The sequence below is a fragment of the Chiloscyllium plagiosum genome, unplaced genomic scaffold (assembly GCF_037043375.1).
Source record: "Chiloscyllium plagiosum isolate Xiang-an unplaced genomic scaffold, Cpla_swu_hap1 HiC_scaffold_36, whole genome shotgun sequence".
Lineage (NCBI taxonomy): Eukaryota > Metazoa > Chordata > Chondrichthyes > Orectolobiformes > Hemiscylliidae > Chiloscyllium > Chiloscyllium plagiosum.
Genome location: NW_028270174.1, coordinates 2,208,910 through 2,228,006, shown reverse-complemented (window position 1 = coordinate 2,228,006; position 19,097 = coordinate 2,208,910). Strand labels below are relative to the sequence as shown.

General features: G+C 41.5%; 1 protein-coding gene across 3 annotated transcripts in view; it reads left to right on the top strand.

Moving 5' to 3' along the window:
* LOC122539545 (B-cell scaffold protein with ankyrin repeats-like) overlaps nucleotides 1–19,097 on the top strand; it is a 305,708-nt gene that overhangs the window by 274,558 nt on the left and 12,053 nt on the right. For 2 of the 3 annotated variants that reach the window (XM_043674515.2, XM_087979862.1), the window contains 5 exons: nucleotides 1,065–1,277; nucleotides 8,366–8,425; nucleotides 12,265–12,449; nucleotides 16,571–16,634; nucleotides 18,074–18,103. In XM_043674515.2, coding sequence (XP_043530450.2) covers nucleotides 1,065–1,277; nucleotides 8,366–8,425; nucleotides 12,265–12,449; nucleotides 16,571–16,634; nucleotides 18,074–18,103 — 552 coding nt within the window. The remainder of the gene's footprint in view (nucleotides 1–1,064; nucleotides 1,278–8,365; nucleotides 8,426–12,264; nucleotides 12,450–16,570; nucleotides 16,635–18,073; nucleotides 18,104–19,097) is intronic. The other variant, XM_087979861.1, reaches the window with a different exon arrangement.

Sequence of the window (19,097 nt, the reverse complement as noted above, 5' to 3'; positions counted from 1 at the left end):
ACCAGCTAGTCTCGTACTAGCTCTTTGATAGAGCTATCCAATTAATCCCGCTCACCCTGGTATTTCCACTGAGCCTTGCAAATGCCTCAACCTTCAAATTCTTTTTGAGGATTCCTACTGAATTTGTTTCTAATGCCCTTACAGGCTGTATGTTCCAGATCACCTCAAGCTCCCCTGTACAAGTGTCGAGGGAAGTGATACCAGAGTTGTATTGTCACTAGACTAATAATTCAGACATCGAGGTTAATGCTGTCAGGACATAAGTTTGAATCCTACAATGGCAAATAGTGAAATTTGAATTAAACAAGTCTGATTTCTGGGATGGCAGGACTGATGTACAAGGAGAGGTTGAATCAATCATGATTGTATTCTTTGGAGTTCAGCAGCATAAGGAGACATCTCACACAAACATATAAAATTCTAACAGGACTAGACAGATTAGGTCGAGGAAAGATGTTCCTAATGGTGGGGGAAGTCCAGAACCAGGGGTCAAAGCCGAAGGATACAGTGTAAACCATTCACCCAGGGAATGGTGAAACTGTGAAATTGCTACCACAAAAAGTAGACGAGACCAAAACATAGTATGATCCCAAGAGGGAGTTGGTTGTAGCACTTGGAGCTAAAGGGGTCAAAGGGGAAAAGTAGGAACAAATTATCGAGTTGGATGATCAGACATGATCAGATTAAATGGAGGACATGCTCAAAGGGCTGAATGGTCTACTCCTGTTCCTGTTTTCTATGTTTTGATGTTTCATTATATTGTTTTGTTTTGCAAACCACCTTAAATCTAAGTCTGCTGAAGTTATTAACTTCCCTGCCACTGAAAACAGTACTTTCCTACATACGCTATTAAAATAGTTCATAATTTTGAACAAATTTGGCTAATTTCAGTAAACCTTATCTCTCCGAAATGAGGTGAATTCAGAGGAAGATGAATTCTCAGCAATGTCTGATCCTCAGGCTCTCACTCACTGCCAGTACAATTCAGTATGGAGTGGGGATTGGATCATTTATATCTTTAAGATCCAAAATAGGAAATAAACTAATCACAACTGTTTTAACAGCAGCTAAAGAATGCATAGATATGGGAGAGAATGAGGAAGCAAAGAATGAGGAGGATCCATATTCTTTAACAATGGATGATGAAGACCCTTATGATCTAATTTTGCCAGAAGACAAAAAGGAAAGCACTGCCATCATTGTGAAGAGGCCACCAGCACCTATTCCTCGGCCAACAACCCTGCAATGCGTGGACAACACACCCTTTATTGCTCAAGGTATATCATTTACTGTAGCAATAGTTATTGCAAATGTTGTACTGAAACAATCTCACATTTTACCAGCGTTGGAATGGGATATTATAAAGCAGTGAAAATGAGTTTGTATCTTCCAATGAGAGATTTCATTCTCTTCCTGGTCAGGTGAATGGGAACAAGATGCTTCCTACACAAAAAATGATTACAGGAAAACTGGCTGTACACCAGGGTGGGGAAAGGCCTTTGTGATTCAGAGCTTTTAGGGCTGACTGGCTTATGCAGAGACTGCAGAATGTTAACCATCTGGAATGGGAGCTAGCTGATCACTGGTTAGGCCCCAACTTGGGATATTCTGTCCCGTTCTAAGATCACATTTTAAAAAGATGTCAAAGCTTTGGATAGGGTGCAGAGGAGATTTGCTAGAATGGTATCAATGATTAGGGGCTTCACTTATATTGAGGGACTGCAGAAACTGAGATAAGAGCAGAGAAGGTTAAGCAAAGATTTAATCAAGATGTTCAAAATTATGACATTTTTTGATAGTGTTAATTGGGAGAAATAATTTTCTCCGGAGTAAGCCGGGTTTACCACAAGGTACAGTTTTAAGGTAAATGGCAAAAGAAACAAAGAGATGATGAGGAGACCTTTATGAAAGGTCTTTATGAGACTTTTATGAGACGCTGTATGAAAGGGCAATTGAAGCAGATTAGAGTCATAGAGTCATAGAGATGTACAGCATGGAAACAGACCCTTCGGTCCAACCCGTCCATGCCGACCAGATATCCCAACCCAATCAAGTCCCACCTGCCATATCCCTCCAAATCCTTCCTATTCATATACCCATCCAAATGTTTCTTTAATGTTGCAATTGTACCAGCCTCCACCACTTCCTCTGGCAGCTTATTCCATACATATACCACCCTCTGCGTGAAAAAGTTGCCCCTTAGGTCTCTTTTATATCTTTCCCCTCTCAACCTAAACCTATGCCCTCTAGCTCTGGACTCCCCGACCCCAGGGAAAAGACTTTGCCTATTTATCCTATCCATACCCCTCATAATTTTGTAAACCTCTATAAGGTCACCCCTCAGCCTCCGACGCTCCAGGGAAAACAGCCCCAGCCTGTTCAGCCTCTCCCTGTAGCTCAGATCCTACAACCCTGGCAACATCCTTGTAAATCTCCTCTGAACCCTTTCAAGTTTCACAACATCTTTCCGATAGGAAGGAGACCAGAATTGCACACAATATTCCAACAGTGGCCTAACCAATGTCCTGTACAGCAGCAACATGATGTCCCAACTCCTGTACTCAATACTCTGACCAATAAAGGAAAGCATACCAAACGCCTTCTTCAGTATCCTATCTATCTGCGACTCCACTTTCAAGGAGCTATGAACCTGCACTCCAAGGTCTCTTTGTTCAGCAACACTCCCTAGGACCTTACCATTAAGCGTATAAGTCCTGCTAAGATTTGCTTTCCCAAAATGCAGCACCTCGCATTTATCTGAATTAAACTCCATCTGCCACTTCTCAGCCCATTGGCCCATCTGGTCAAGATCCTGTTGTAACCTGAGGTAACCCTCTTCGCTGTCCACTACACCTCCAATTTTGGTGTCATCTGCAAACTTACTAACTTTACCTCTTATGCTTGCATCCAAATCATTTATGTAAATGACAAAAAGTAGAGGGCCCAGCACCGATCCTTGTGGCACTCCACTGGTCACAGGCCTCCAGTCTGAAAAACAACCCTCCACCACCACCACCTGTCTTCTACCTTTGAGCGAGTTCTGTATCCAAATGGTTAGTTCTCCCTGTATTCCATGAGATCTAACCTTGCTAATCAGTCTCCCATGGGGAACCTTGTCGAACGCCTTACTGAAGTCCACATAGATCACATCTACTGCTCTGCCCTCAGCAATCTTCTTTGTTACTTCTTCAAAAAACTCAATCAAGTTTGTGAGACATGATTTCCCACGCACAAAGCCATGTTGACTATCCCTTATCAGTCCCTTCCTTTCCAAATACATGTACATCCTGTCCCTCAGGATTCCCTCCAACAACTTGCCCACCACCGAGGTCAGGCTCACTGGTCTATAGTTCCCTGGCTTGTCCTTACCACCCTTCTTAAACAGTGGCACCACGTTTGCCAACCTCCAGTCTTCCGCCACCTCACCTGTGACTATCGATGATACAAATATCTCAGCAAGAGGCCCAGCAATCACTTCTCTAGCTTCCCACAGAGTTCTCGGGTACACCTGATCAGGTCCTGGGGATTTATCCACCTTTAACTGTTTCAAGACATCCAGCACTTCCTCCTCTGTAATCTGGACATTTTGCAAGATGTCATCATCTATTTCCCTACAATCTATATCTTCCATATCCCTTTCCACAGTAAATACTGATGCAAAATATTCATTTAGTATCTCCCCCATTTTCTGTGCTTTCCAAAAGAAGTTGGATAAACTTGAACAGGAAATATTTACAGGGCTATGTGGAAAGAGCTGTGGAAGTAGGACTAATGGGATAGCTCTTTCAAAGAGGTAGCACAGGCATGATGGGCTGAATTGTCTCAACGCTGTGTGATTTTATGATTAATGTCAGAAGGACAGCAGATACATATGAACATCACCCCCTGCAAATACCCCTCCAAGCCACAGACTATCCCCACTTAGAAATGTATTGCAGTCCCTTCAGTGTCATTGCATCAATACCCTGGAATTACCTTCCTAGGGGCATTGTGGGTCAATCTACAGCACATGCAGTGGTTCAAGAAGGCAGTTCACCCCCACCTTCTCAAGAGCCAACTAGGGATGGGCATTAAATGCTGGCATAGTCAGGGATGCCCACAGTTTATGAATGAATAATAAGCAAATTGAAAAGGAGACCTGTTGGATTAGAATTGACAGCTCTCAATGGAAAGTTTGCACATAGTTGATGAGCACAGTGGCTCAGGAAAGGAAAATGGATCCCCCAATTATTTTCTTTTCTAAAGACAAGGTTGATTATGGGAAGTTGGCTCTTTATAAGCACTGATTGATATTAATGGCTGATGCAGTTCAGACCATTAAAAGGCTGCAGGCCTCAGCACAAGCTGAAATCATCTCAATTAAACTACTTACTGCCCAATCAATAGGATTGTTGAGTGTTTTCTGCAGTCTGATTCAATTTATTATCATTGTTGACCTATTCAATGCCAGCTCTCAGTTCAACAGCATTGTACTCCAAGGGGTTAAGGACGAGTTGTATAGAGGAGCATTGTGTGATTACAATAAAGCAGCAGAGGCGTCTGTGATCCTCAGTAGGTAAAAGCAAATTACTGCGGATGCTGGAATCTGAAACCAAAAGAGAAAATGCTGGAAAATCTCAGCAGGTCTGGCAGCAACTTCCCCTGCCACCGCAGGAATTGCAAAACTTGCGCCCACTCCTTCCCCTCACCACCATCCAAGGTCCCAAAGGAGGTTTCCACATCCATCAGAGTTTCACCTGCACTTCCACACACATGTCATTTATTGTATCCATTGCTCCCAATGCGGTCTCCTCTACATTGGGGAGACAGATGCCTACTCACAGAGCGCTTCAGAGAACATCTCTGGGACACCCACACCAACCAACACCACTGCCCCATGGGCCAAACACTTCAACTCCCCTTCCCACTCTGCTGAGGACATGCAGGTCCTGGGCCTCCTCCATTGCCACTCCCTAACCACCCGATGCCTGGAGGAAGAGCACCTCATCTTCCGCCGCAGGACTCTTCAACCCCCTGGCATCAATGTGGATTTCACCAGTTTCCTCATTTCCCCTCCCCCCCCATCTTACCCCAGTTCCAATCTTCCAGCTCAGCACCATCCTCACGACCTGTCCCACCTGTCAATCTTCTTTCCCACCTATCCACTCCACCTTCCCCTCCACCTATCACTATTACCCCCACCTCCATCCACCTATTGCACTCTCAGCTACCTTCCCCCCAGCCCCCACACCCCTCCCATTTATCTATCCACCCACGAGGCTCACAGTCTCATTCCTGATGAAGGGCTTTTGCCCATCGATTTTCCTGCTCCTCGGATGCTGCCTGACCTGCTGTGCTTTTCCAGCACCACACTCTCGACTCATTTCCAATAAGAGACAATCTAATTTCAACCCTTAACATTCAAAAGTGCTACCATCGCTGAATCCCCCACTATCAACATCCCCCACTACTATTGACTAGAAACTCAACTGAACTCACCACATAAATACAGTGGCTACAAGACCAGGCCAGAGGCTTTGAATACCGCATGAGTAACTCAGTTCCTGACTCCCCAAAACCTGTTCATCATTTATAAGACACAAGTCAGAAGTGTGATGGAATACTCCCCATTGGCCTGGGTGGGGGCTGCTCCAACAACACACAAGAAGCTTGACACCATCCAGGACAAAGCAGCCACTTGATTGGCACCACATCAACACACATTTAGTCACTGCATTGCCAATGTTCAGGGTTAGTAGACTGTACCATCTACAAGATGCACTGCAGAAGTTCACCAAAGATCCTCAGATAGCAAGTCCATGATCACTTCCATCTAGAAGGACAAGGGCAGCAGATACATGGGAGCACCACTTCCTGCAAGTTCCCCTCCAAGCCGCTCACCATCCTGATGTGGAAATATACTGCTGGTCCTTCAGTGTCACTGGGTCAAAATCCTGGATTTCCCTCCCTAAGAGCATTGTGGGTCTACCTACAGCATGTGAACTGCAGCGGGTCAAGAAGGCAGCTCACCCCCACCTTCTCAAGGGGCAACTAGGGACAGGCAATGAATGCTGGCCCAGGCAGTGATGCCATGTCCCAGGAAAGATTTTTTTTTAAATGCCTTAGGTGCCTGCGCCTGCTCTTTGACAGAGTTGCCTAATTAATCCCACTGTCCAATCTTTTTCCCATAACCATGTCATCTCTTCTTAAGTATATGTAGAATTTTCTTTTGAAAGTTACTCCTGAATCTGCATCCATCATCCTTTCAGGCAGCATGCTCCACATCACAAACACACTGCACTAAAAAATCTCACCTTTCCAAAGATTTGTTTGCCAATGATTTTCACTCTTTGATCCTCCTGCCACTGGTAACTATCTGTCTCCATTTTACCTTTCTTTTCCGCAATCAACCTGTTGAGAGATGTTACTACGCACTTCTGGAGCAGGTGGTACTTATATCCAGGCCACCTGGTCCTGGAGTAGGGACACTACCATTGCACCACAAGAGGGCTGCTCATTTAACAGGAGGCTCCCAAGCACTGAGGATGTCACCTAGACAGGGGACGAAACGTCTGCAACACAAATTCCCAGCTCGGCGAACAGAACCACAACAATGAGCACCCGAGCTACAAATCTTCTCACAAACTTTGAGCTCATTTAACCGTATCAAAACCTTCAAGATTTTGAACACACCTGATTAAATTTCCTCCTTTGCCTTCTCTGCTCTGAAGAGAACAATCCTAGCTTTTTCAGACTCTTCACAAAACCTGATCCCAAAAGCATTGCAAATTCATTGTCTTACCTGCCACATATTTTAAAATGAGGGTAGTGATTGGGAGTAATTTTCTTTAACTGCTACCTGATGCACAACAGTCTAGGTTTTTCAGAGACTTGGGGTCATAATGTTTCCTGTGGTGCCCAAGAGGTCATCTCAGTCCATGTCTGATTTACCATTTTCACAGCTGTCACACTATTGATCCTCAGATGTTGCCTGACCTGCTGTGCTTTTCCAGCACCACTCTAATCTAGAGACTATTGATCATGCCCCTGCTTCATCTCATTGCATTCCTTATTAGTGCTAAGCTTGACTGTTCTAATACACACTTGGCTGGCCATCTTCTATTCTCCACCTTTGATACCCTCCTAATACTCTGCTGCCCAGTTCTAAATTCTCAGGAAAATTACATTTTCTGCTACCCCACTGCTCACTGATCTCCTTGATCTTAGTCAAACAACACCTCCATTTTAAAATCCTCACCCTTATTTTCAAATTGTCTCTTTAGCCTCACCCATCTTCCCTATCTGTAATTTGCTCCAGTCCCACACCCTTCTGAGATCTATCCCCCTCCCATTCTGGTTCTTGCACATCACTATTTTAATTATTTCACCATTGATGGCAATGCTTTCAGCTGCTTTGACCCCATATTCTGGAATTCCCTCCCTACCCCTAATCTGTCCATCTTTCTACTTTCTTTAAAACACTCCTTGAAATGTTCTTGGTTTGAACTTGCGGTCACTTGTCCTAATACTCTCCTGTAGTTAGGTGTCAAATTTTCACTGGTATGTAACAGTGAAGCATCTTTGGAGCTTTTACTTTGTTAAAAATACTACATAAACTCAAGCTGTGTTGTTGTAAATCTCCTCTAAATACATCGATGGGAAGAATAGTGGCAAAATAGTTTCATTAACTCATCCCCAACCTATGTATCCTATAACTATACGATTGCTGAGTTATTTGGGCTCTGGTACTGGCTGATCTCAGTGCAGAATGAAAGAGACAATGAATAAATCATGGCAAGATAATGAGTGAGCTTTTGCAATAGGAGGAAGAAAATATTGAAAGTGAAGATGACTTTGGCAACTTCTCTGCACTTTAAAAGAAATGCTGACTTCTAACGATGGAGAGGAGCAGAACTAATCAGCCATTTACTGAAAAGTAACTGCTCTCATGTGTCATCTGCAATTCCTCATTCAGTATAGAAAAGTGTCCTCACAGAGATTTAGTGAGATCTATACCAGTTTCTTATTTTCCCACGGTAAGAGACCGACTGGAAGACAGGATTTAGACAAACTGATGAAGGAGAAACTATTCCTATTGGAAAGTTGGTCACTGCTGAAAAAACACTGAAGATAATTGAAATGGAGAACGAGAGGGTCAATGAGGAGAATTATTATAGACAATGAGTTGGTATGATTTGGAATTCACTGCCTGAAAGAAGATATTAGGAAATGCGAGATATTATTGCTTGGTCAAGGAAGTAGGTTTTAAGGACCGTCTTAATGGAGAGAAGTAACCAGTTGGAGCCAGAAGAGATCACAAGAATGTCAAAAATCAAATGTAATTGCTCAGGAACTTTCCACATGTACTGATTTGACTTTATGTTAGTGTTTCAGCAAAAGACTGGAAAAGGAACCACTGACAAAATCTGCAGTGCCCCCAAAAGAGGTACGAAGCCTTGTCATTGTTGGTGTTTTGTGTTATTTTGGCTTTGAGATATTGCTAATTAAACATTGTTGAGTTCATTTTCAGACCGTGCACCACCTAGCTACATTCTCCCTGGAGAATCCAGAGCACACACCTCATTAACCAATGTGTCCAAATGATGGGCAAGGCTGACTCCTGGTGGCAATCATCTAGAAAATCACTCATATAGTTTCTTTGCCATTTGAATATCTGTATATTTTAATTAATTATTTCTCAAAATTAGAGAAAAGTGTAGCCTGATAATGTTTTAGAATGAGAATTCATTATTTGAAAATACTAACATTTTACAATAATTTTAAATGAAGTAACTCCATTATGTTTGAGTGCAGTAAGTTGTACAGTCATTTTAAGAAAAAAAATGTTTTGCTGAGAATTCTTCAGATCATTATATTTTATAGATTTATAACCAGATGCAGTGACCTTTGCAAACTCCAAAATATCTCATTGAGTTCTCCCGTTTTCCACTCCAGCAGACTGCTACTGACTATAGACAAATTACTCTGCACTGCATGGGTTGTACCTGACTCTTCACTGTGGCTATGTGTCTGCACTAGACTGGTACAGAGACAGATCAAAATCATCTGGAATAATGCATTCTAATATCTTAACTACTTTGCTGCAAAAAAATCTTGTTTAAAAAACAGTTTATGATTAAATTAATCATCAGAAAAATTGAAAGTGTATGATCACACTGAAACATGCACACATTCTCACACACATACACACTCACATTGACAATTCACATTCATACTTGCACAGACGCACACAGAGACTCATGTGCATTCACACGCACACATTCACAATTACATATATGCATACTCATATGCCTGCATATGCATGTGCACACACACATTCAAATCTGTAGATATGCTCACGCACACAGATTTACATCTACATTCACTCACACATTCACAGGCGCACACCCCCACACACATTTACAAATGCATAGATTCATCCATTTGTGCTCTCGTACATTTATTCATAAAAACTCAAACATGCACAGATGCATGTACATATGCACATTCACGTGCATTCGTGCTCACATGTATTCATGTGCATACACACAGATATGTGCGCACACATTTCTGCATATGCACGTGCACATGCACACATGAACCCACTCAGATACACATAAAAATGCATGCACAGGTACAATTTTATACACCTAAGTACATACACACATGCACATATTCACACACACTCATGCACACTTGCTTGCACATACATACAAGCTCACATGCATATGCATTCATTCACACACACATGCTGTCTCACATGCACACACATGCTCACACATGCATTTGCACACATTCACACACGTACGCTTACACACACATCCCTCTCACCCACATGCACATACACACTTGCAATACACACATACACATACACTCACACAATGAAAGAATTGCAATTGTGCACAGTCCATATTGTTAACAAATTTGCAAGGATGGCAGTAGAATTTGAGAAGTTATACCTGTGAGGAAAGACTGAACAATTTTGGACTGTGTCATAAACAGGAGGCTGTAGTGTGATAGAGGTCTTTAAAATTCCAAATGGCTTCTATATGGGAAATGTACATAAGATATTTTGAATTGCAGGTGTCTACAATCTTGAATCGTTTGTATAAAGTTTGTCATTAATAAATTCAGTAGAGAATTCAAGAGTACACTGGCAACAGTAGAGATTAAATTGGATTATGGCCAGAAGTGTGCTCAGGAATTGAGATTGTGATGATTCTTTATTTTGGAAGCATTTTTTGTGCTCAGAAACCAGCAATCTTCAAATTAACATTCAGAGCATACTCAGTCCTGAGAGTTACTCGGTGGCTACATTCAAATCTACCTCTTGCAAGGTATTCAATAGACCATTCAAAACCATTTGGAGTCACTGAAGAGGAGTTCAAAGATTACAGGTAGATTGAAAAAGAGTTGCTCCATTAGGAATACAGCAGTTAACTGTATTGCTGGGAAGGCAGCTGAAGTAAACATGTTTTGTGTTTTGAGGACTCAGGGAAGACCTACAGCAGTGGAATAGCACTGGTTGATCAAGGCTCAGGGAAACCCTAAAAGCTAGGGAGGATTTGAGAGACACCTGTGTAGAATTAATTGTTCAATATAACTGATAGTGGATTCAAAAGCCCACAAGCAGTACTTCCTTGAGACAACTGACCAAGATTAGAATTCATAAAATATCAAAGGAGAAAACCTAGAGGGCATAGGTTTAAAGTGAGAGGACGGTGCATATTTGACAGAGGAAGTACTAGAGGCAGGTACAATGATAACATTTAAAACATTTGAACAGGTACATGGATAGGAAAGGTTTCAGAGGGATATGGGCCAAACATAGATAAATGGGACTAGTTCAGTTTAAGAAACCTGGCCGAAGGGCCTGTTTCTGTGCTGAATGACTCTATGACTCTATAAGTAGTATTGGCCCAATGAGGTTTGATGAAGAGCTTGAATTCCGCCTGTGAGAAAGTACAGTTTCTAAAGTGTAGGAGAATGGGAAAGGACGCTGATTGACCAGAATGGACAAAGTCAGAAGTCACATGACACCAAGTTATAGTCCAACAGGTTTACTTGAAATCACAAGCTTTCGGAACGCTGTCCCTTTGTCAGGTGAAGTGGAGGGAAGTACACAGGCACCGAATTTATAACATAATGTAATCCGCCCATAACTTCTGTGCCAGTGCGCTTCCTTCCATTTCACCTCATGGAGGAGCAGCGCTTTGAAAGCTTGTGATTTCAAGTAAACCTGTTGGACTATAACCTAGTGTCATGTGACTTCTGACTGTGTTCACAGCAGCTCATCACCGGCACCTCCACATCATGACCAGAATGGAAGTAGTCATCGAGGCAGACCATGATAGAGCAGCTCTCGAGAAGGAGTTTCAAGGACAGATTAGCAGAAGTAAAGAATTGTGATCTTTTATGAAACTTTATAAGATTTGATGACCCACCTTGTCATTAATGTTTGGGGGAGATTGCTGAGAAATGTGGAATTGGTCTTGATTGTACTTGCTATTTGATGTGCACCTTAGAGTGTTCACTCTCTCACAATTCATATTTGCCACATGTTAATTCTGCATGTTAGAATAAAAGTTGTACTCGTATTGTAGATTAGTACTGTTCTTTAATTGTATCGTAAAATTTATTGTTGTCTGTCCAAAACCATGGAATCTTATGCTTTATTCTGATTGTAATTTTTTGTCTGCTTTGTGAATAAAAGTTACTGTTCACTAGCCAGATCATAACATAAATATGACCGTCTGGTCCAGGATTATGCACAAAGATCCTGTGCCAGTCCATTGTATTGCAGGTAAACTGATGATGTCTATTGTTTTGCATTATTGCTGTCTGCAGTCAGTGCTTCCTGCAATGTTTATCAGCTGCAGGTATCAGATATTGAGTCTGTGTCACTTAAAGTTGGTTTGCAGTATCTTAAAGGACAGCTGCAATGGAATGCCACTGGTCATGCACACTCAAACCTCTTTACTGAGTTGGTGACTTGTACTCTACCGATTGAAATGTGCACACACATCTTGGACAATATTTCTGATTTTTTGTGGGCAATGTAGCTCTTAGAAAGTGACTGATAAACATTCTGAACTTAGCAGACAAAGATGCTGATGTATCCTGATATCTTTATGCACTGTATTATATTTAGCGATATCAGCATTCACAACAGAGCACACTTATTCCAATAATGTTACTCCTGACTGATGTGTGCAATACTGTGTGTGTTTGTGTGAAAGTATTGAACTTACTGTACATATCTCATCTATCATCTTTGTGCTGCAGCTAACAGACCCAAGGTTGGTGAGAATCCAGTGTACGACACATTCAGGCCAGAATACAATCGAGGACAACAACAGCTGATCCATCTGCAAGAATTGGTCAAGAAGGGAGTTCTTACTGTGAATGAAGCACAGGAAAGATTTAAGCAATGGCAGATAGAAGAGAAGGATCAAGATGCTGTACAACAGGTCCAGAATGAAACTTAAACAATAATCCAGTTAACTGTGTTCCCAGCACTTGTTTTTGTGTTACCTAAATAACTTGTAATTCTTAATGTTAACCAAGCTGGGTCCTTTCTGTAGCAAACTGAAGGGAGAGGAGTAATCTTATGGAATTTTGTTTGGAGTTTTGACAGGATAAACAAAGATATTTCCATATGAGGGCCACAGATATAGAGTCACTAATAAATCCAGTCAAGAATTTAGGAGAACTTCTTCCAGAACTTGTGCCCCCAGTGAGGAGTTGAGGTGAATTGTGTCAATGTATTTCAGGGAAAACTGGATAAGCACATGAGTGAAAAGAACAGGAGGCTATGATGATAGGGTGAGATAAAGATGGGGTGGACTATAAATCTCAGCATAAACCAGATGAATAACATATAATTTTTTGTGGGTGAAATTAAAATGCTAAGAGTGTATCCTCGTTATTATAAGCCTTAAATGCCTTTCATTGTTGCCCCAATAATAGCTCATTAGGCAAAAACAATGCAACTATCACCCTTGTACTAGGCTTATTTACTCTTATCAACAAATGGATACTCCTTCACACTAACAGTGCATTGAGCAGCAAAAGTAGCATTCAGCATGTCAGTTATTTGTCACCATTGCCAGCATTTTCTGATCCCAGGGTTAGTGACCTGACAGTCTAATGAGATCCCACATTCTCTTCAGTCACCCCCAGCACGATCACAATGGGGCATCACCGGTGAAGTGTGAGCTGGTAATCTGCATCCCCAAGTAAATAGTTCACCGCAGAGAAGTGCAACAAAATTTATTATTGTCTGTCCAAAACCATGGAATCTTGTGTTTTATTCTGATTGTAATTTTTTGTCTGCTTTGTAAATAAAAGTTCACTAGCCAGATCATAGCATAAATATGACAGTCTGGTCCAGGATTATGTACAAAGATCCTCTGCCAGTCCATTGTATTGCAGGTAAACTGATGATGTCTATTGTTTTGCATTATTGCTGTCTGCAGTCAGTGCTTCCTGCAATGTTTATCAGCTGCATGTAGTCTTCATAAACTGTTTGAGCCTTTATCAGTGAGTAAGAGGGATCCAGCCAGAAACATTGAAGCTATGTTTTTATCAGTTGTGCTGAACTTCAAAAATTATTCATGCATATTGTCCAGTTGAGAGGCAGATGCCTGTTCTTGTGGGTTCAGCTCCCTCTATCCTTCCCACATTATCACAAATAAAAATCTCCACTTTTCAGTTTCATGAACAAATTCACATAAATCTAAAAAGATGAAAGAGCTTCTCATTACTATAAGGAATCAGAGATAAAACTTTATCTGAAACAAGCTAAACAACTTCAGTATTTTTCCTTTTATAATTGCAATGGCAAGTCTGATTACTTGCAATGTTTAATCAATATATTAATTTCCAAGATGTACTTACTTGACTCACTTTATTTAATAACTCAGTCTTTCAATTTGTGTTCTTTATTTGCCACTCCCACGCATAAATGTTTGAAGGTGGGTGTAATTGACTGATGAATAATAACTTGCTTGATAAAAAGCTTTGTGCAGTGTTTAAATGTTCCTGCAAAATTCCTACCAACATTTAAATACAATTGAAGGGTTCCCTTACAGTCTGAGATAATAGAGAGCATTCCCAGGGAATGAAGGAAACTCAGTGCATAGAAGAGGGAAGAAATGAAGAGAAAATAAATAAGATAGAAAATAAAGGAAGCACCTCTTCCCATATTTCAATACCAACACACACAACTGTTCCTAGTGTAAAATTATACAAACAGACACAGAGAATTAGTTAAATAGAAACAGTGTTCAGGATTTTTGGGAAGGGGGTAGGTGGTTGGCATGAAATCATGACAGTCATTCAGAGATTTGATGCACATGTGAAGTGTTGAATTTTGGCCTTCTTCTGCATCACAACAATCTTGTGGTTCTGAAAAGCTCAGCTATTGATTAAGATACCACAAAAAGGACAAATGTCATCCTCCACCTTCAGGTGGGAATTAGGTAGACGGTTAAAGTTTGTGGTTCAGCACTGGTGTTCCCTTCTTCCTGAAATCCCACTTTTCATGTTTGAGTTGGGTGGCACATTGGCACAATCATTAGCACTGCTGCCTCACATCATCAGAGATCCGCATTCCATTCTAGTCTTTGTTGACTGTCTGTGTGGCATTTCTATGGTCTCCCCGTGTCTATGTGGGTTTCATCTGCATGATCTGGCCTCCTCCCATAGCCCAAAGATATGCAGGTTAGGTGGATTGACCATGCTAAATTGCCCGTAGTGTCCAGGATGTGCAGACTAGGTGGATTAGCCACACTTATTGTGGGATTACAAGTTTACAGGAACAGGATGGGATATTCTTTGGAGAGTCAGTGCAGATTTGATGTGCCCAACAGCTTCTATCTGCACTTAAGGATTCTATGAGATCCAACAACTGGGATTCCCACCAAAAACAGGCAACTTCTGATTTATAATATGCAAAGTGGTTCCTAAATGGAGTGTCTAATTAATCCTGAAAGCGAGAAGATAAAACTCTTGCATTTATGTCCAGATAGATTCTCTCAAAACCAACTGACTAAAAACAAGAGCTGTCAGCAAACCACCCATTTTTCAGAATGTGCTACCTGGACAAGTTAGGCTGTGCATGGTACTGAAGGTGGTAACTGTTTCACCACCTGTCCCCTTTCACATTCAAAGTAGCTAGTGACCTGCCCAACTCGAATTGACCCGAGCTGCTCACTGCCCAGTAGGTAGTGAGAACTACAGATGCTGGAGATCAGAGTTGAGAGTGTGGTGTGGTTTCTGAAGAAGGCCTTATGCCTGAAACATCGATTCTCCTGCTCCTTGAATACTGCCTGACCTGCTGTGCATTTCCAGCACCACACTCTCAACACTGCTCACTGCTCAACCCTAAATCTGGCGTAATCCTCAATCCAGTGTGAGCTCAGTACCAGGGCTGCTGGGTGTAAGAGTGTAACACTTTTCACAATGGCTAAAGTACTTTACAATAAATGAAGAATCTTAGTGTGTAGCCACTATTGTAATGTAAAGTGCAGCAGCCAATTTATGCACAGCAAGATCCCACATAGAACAATGTAATAATGACCAGGTAATCTGTTTCAGTGATGTTGATTGAGGGATAAATATTAACTCCAAGATGCTGAGGAGAACATTTCACCAATGTAGCAAATGTGAGATCTCTCCCATCATTCTGAGAGAATATGCAAGGTTTTATTTATTCTGTAAATGAGGGACTTCCAGAGTACCGAGCTGAGAGTTTTGAGCTAGACTTTACTTTTCCCTGCAGTTCCTGCAATGAGAATTGAACCAACAGATTTTTGCCTCAGAGCAAAGAGAGTTACCCACTGATCTACAGCTGATGAATGTCGCTAAGCTCACGAAAATATAATATCACAAACTTGGTCAATTTTTTTTTGTGGGACTGGGAGATGCACAAAATAACAATTCTTCATATTTAGATCCATCTTTGTTCTCACTTCTCTTTGTTTCTGTAATAACTTCCAGCCCAAGGGTGGGCCAGTGATTAGCACTGCTGCTTCACAATGTCAGGGACCTAGGTTCGATTCCAGCCTCGGGTGACTGTCCGTGTGGAGTTTGCATATTCTCATTTCTTCCGGATGCTCTGGTTTCCTCCCACAGTCCAAAAATGTGGAGATTAGGTAGATTGACCATGCTAAATTACCCCATAGAGTCCAGGGATATGCAAGTTAGATGGATTAGCTATGGTAAACATGGGGTTACGGGGATAGATTGGAAGTGTCGATGCAGACTTGATGGGCCAAGTGGTCTCTTTCTGCACTGTAGATATTCTGAGGTTCTTTAAGCCTCTTCACACCACTCTTTTTAAGACGCTTCTTAAAATCAAATCTTTGACAAGCTTTAGATCACCTATCCTATCACCCCTGTCTTATTTGGCTCTGTCACATTTTGTTTGATTACATACCTGTGAGGCACTTTGAAATGTTTTACCATGTTACAGGCTGTCTATAATGTACGGTGTTTGCTGCTGTTTTTATGAATTATTTGGTCATCACTGGTGTTCAAGTGAAGCTGCAAAATCTCAATTTAACTTTCCTTTATCTTTTTTTAAAAGGAGAAATTGCGTAAGCTCCGAGAGATCATCACAAAGGACAGGCATGATGTAGAAGATCTCTATGGTAATACAAATGGTCACTCAGTTTATTTGTTAAAACTGTGCTGGTGCTTCAACTTGAGGTCTCCATCAGTTTTAATAGTCACATTTAGTCTGAGGAAACCTTCAAGGAGTGCATCCACAACCACAGAATCTCACCAGGGATTTTATTTGCATTGGTTTATTGTTGTTACATGTACATAAGTACAGTGAAAAGTTTTGTTTTGTGAGCAGAACATAGTAAAAAAGGACATACAGATCATAGGGTGCTTTGACAGAGTGAGGCATTCCAGGTTACGGCTGCACAGGAGGTGAGCAAAGCAAGATCAACATGAGATTTGAAATTAGAGATGTCCATTCGTCAGTCTGATAATGGCAGGGAAGAAGCGGTTCTTGAACCTGTTGGTGCATGTGTTCAAGCTTCTGAACCTTTTGTTTGACAGATTCAGTTCATTCATGTGAAAGTCATTGGCTTGGCCAGCATTTCTGCCCAACTAAATTACCCTGGAGAATGTGGAGGTGATCTGCCTTCTTGAATTGCTGCAGAATATAGGGACACTCACAGTTACTGAAGCAATCCATGTTCAAATGCAACAAGACCTGGACAATAACCAGGCTTGGGCTGAAAGGTGTCAAGTAACAATCGTGGCAAGCAAACACAAAGCAATTACCATCTCTAATAAGAGAAAATCTAATCACCGCCCTTGACATTCAATGCAGTACCATCACTGAATCCCCCACTATCAGCATCCTTGGCGTTACCATTGACTGAATGCATCTTAGATCCTTAGACAGCAATTTCCAATCCTATGATCACTTCTATCTAGAAGGATAAGGGCAGCAGATACATGGAACATCATCACCTGCAAGTTCTCTTCCAAGCCACCCACCATCCTGTCTTGGAAATATATTGTAGTTCCTTCACTGTCGCTGGGTCAAAATATTGGAATTCTCTCCTAAATGGCATTGTAGGTCAACTTACACCACATGGACTGCAGCAGTTCAAGAAGACAGCGCACCCCCACTTTCTGAAGGGCAATTATCTTAAGACATCCAACCAGTGATGCCCACATCCCACGAGTAATAAGCAAAAATTCCGACTTTGTCAGTTTGAGAATTAGAGTTGCATTTTAACATCTGTAACATTACAGTTTTGCAATTTGGTACAAGGCTGTCAGATTTTTATTAAAAAACATATCTGATCCGTGATTGAAGGAAATCCATTTAGGCTACATGTGATTTTGGACCTAGCAGTAAGACTGTCAGCGCTAAAGCTGTAATGAGGGGGTCAGTAAGTGTCTCTAGTACCTTCTCAGGGCAAAGACAGATTTTCTAACAAATACTGACTTTACCAGCAATGCCTATGTCCCGAGATTGAATAAAAAGAAAAGATTGCATACTTCATGTTAGAAAAAGAGCAGAAATCCCTAAATTTACAACTGCACACTTATTTTTCATTCACAGATAAACTCAAGATAGTTCATCCTTCAGATGGTGAGTTGATTTATTTGTTTAAGAAATTCAAGATGATTAATTTCCCCACATAGTTTTTAAAGATTTTTAAAGGAAAAGAAAGTTTAAAATTGTGATTGAAAACAGGTCTGCATAAACATAAACCCTTAAGTTGTCAGAAGGTTGATGAAAGAGCCGGGAAATAGGTATAATTGAAACAGCATTCTTCTGTGGTGTATGATTCTAGGTCAGTAAATCATTTTATCTACAACGGATTACTGGGACGATTGTATTTCCCAAGATAGTTTGGGGTGGTGTGCAAATTTAACCTTTTCAGCTGGATTTTATGCTGTCCAGGCAGTAGGTTTGAAGGCAGTGGTCACACAAAATCCAGTGGGTTGCCATCTCTCCCCTGCCTGATCTGGTAGTTAGAGTTTAATTTAGATAAATGTGAGGTATTGCATTTTGGTAAGGCAAACAAGGGCAGGGATTACACAGTTAATGATAAGGCCCTGGAGAGTGTTTCCAAACAAGAGACCTTGGGATATATGTGCACAGTTCCTTGAAAATGGACAGGTAGACAGGGTGATGAAGAAGGCATTTGGCACACTTGCCTTCGTAGGTCAAAACATTGAATAGGCATTAGGATGTCATGTTGAAGCTGCACAGGACATTGGTGAGGCCACTTTTAGAATACTACGTACAACTGGTCGCCCATCTAGAGGAAGGATGTTGTTAAACTTGAGAGGGTGGAGAAAAGATTTATAAGGATGTTGCTGGGACTAGAGGATTTGAGCTATAGGTAAAAACAATGACTGCAGATGCTGGAAACCAGATTCTGGATTAGTGGTGCTGGAAGAGCACAGCAGTTCAGGCAGCATCCGAGGAGCAGTAAAATCGATGTTTCGGGCAAAAGCCCTTTATCAGGAATACAGGGGGAGAGGCTGAATGGGCTGGGGCTTCCTTCCCTGGAGCTTCGTAGGCTGAGGGGTCACCATATAGAGGTTTATAAAATCATGAGGGGCATGGATATCTT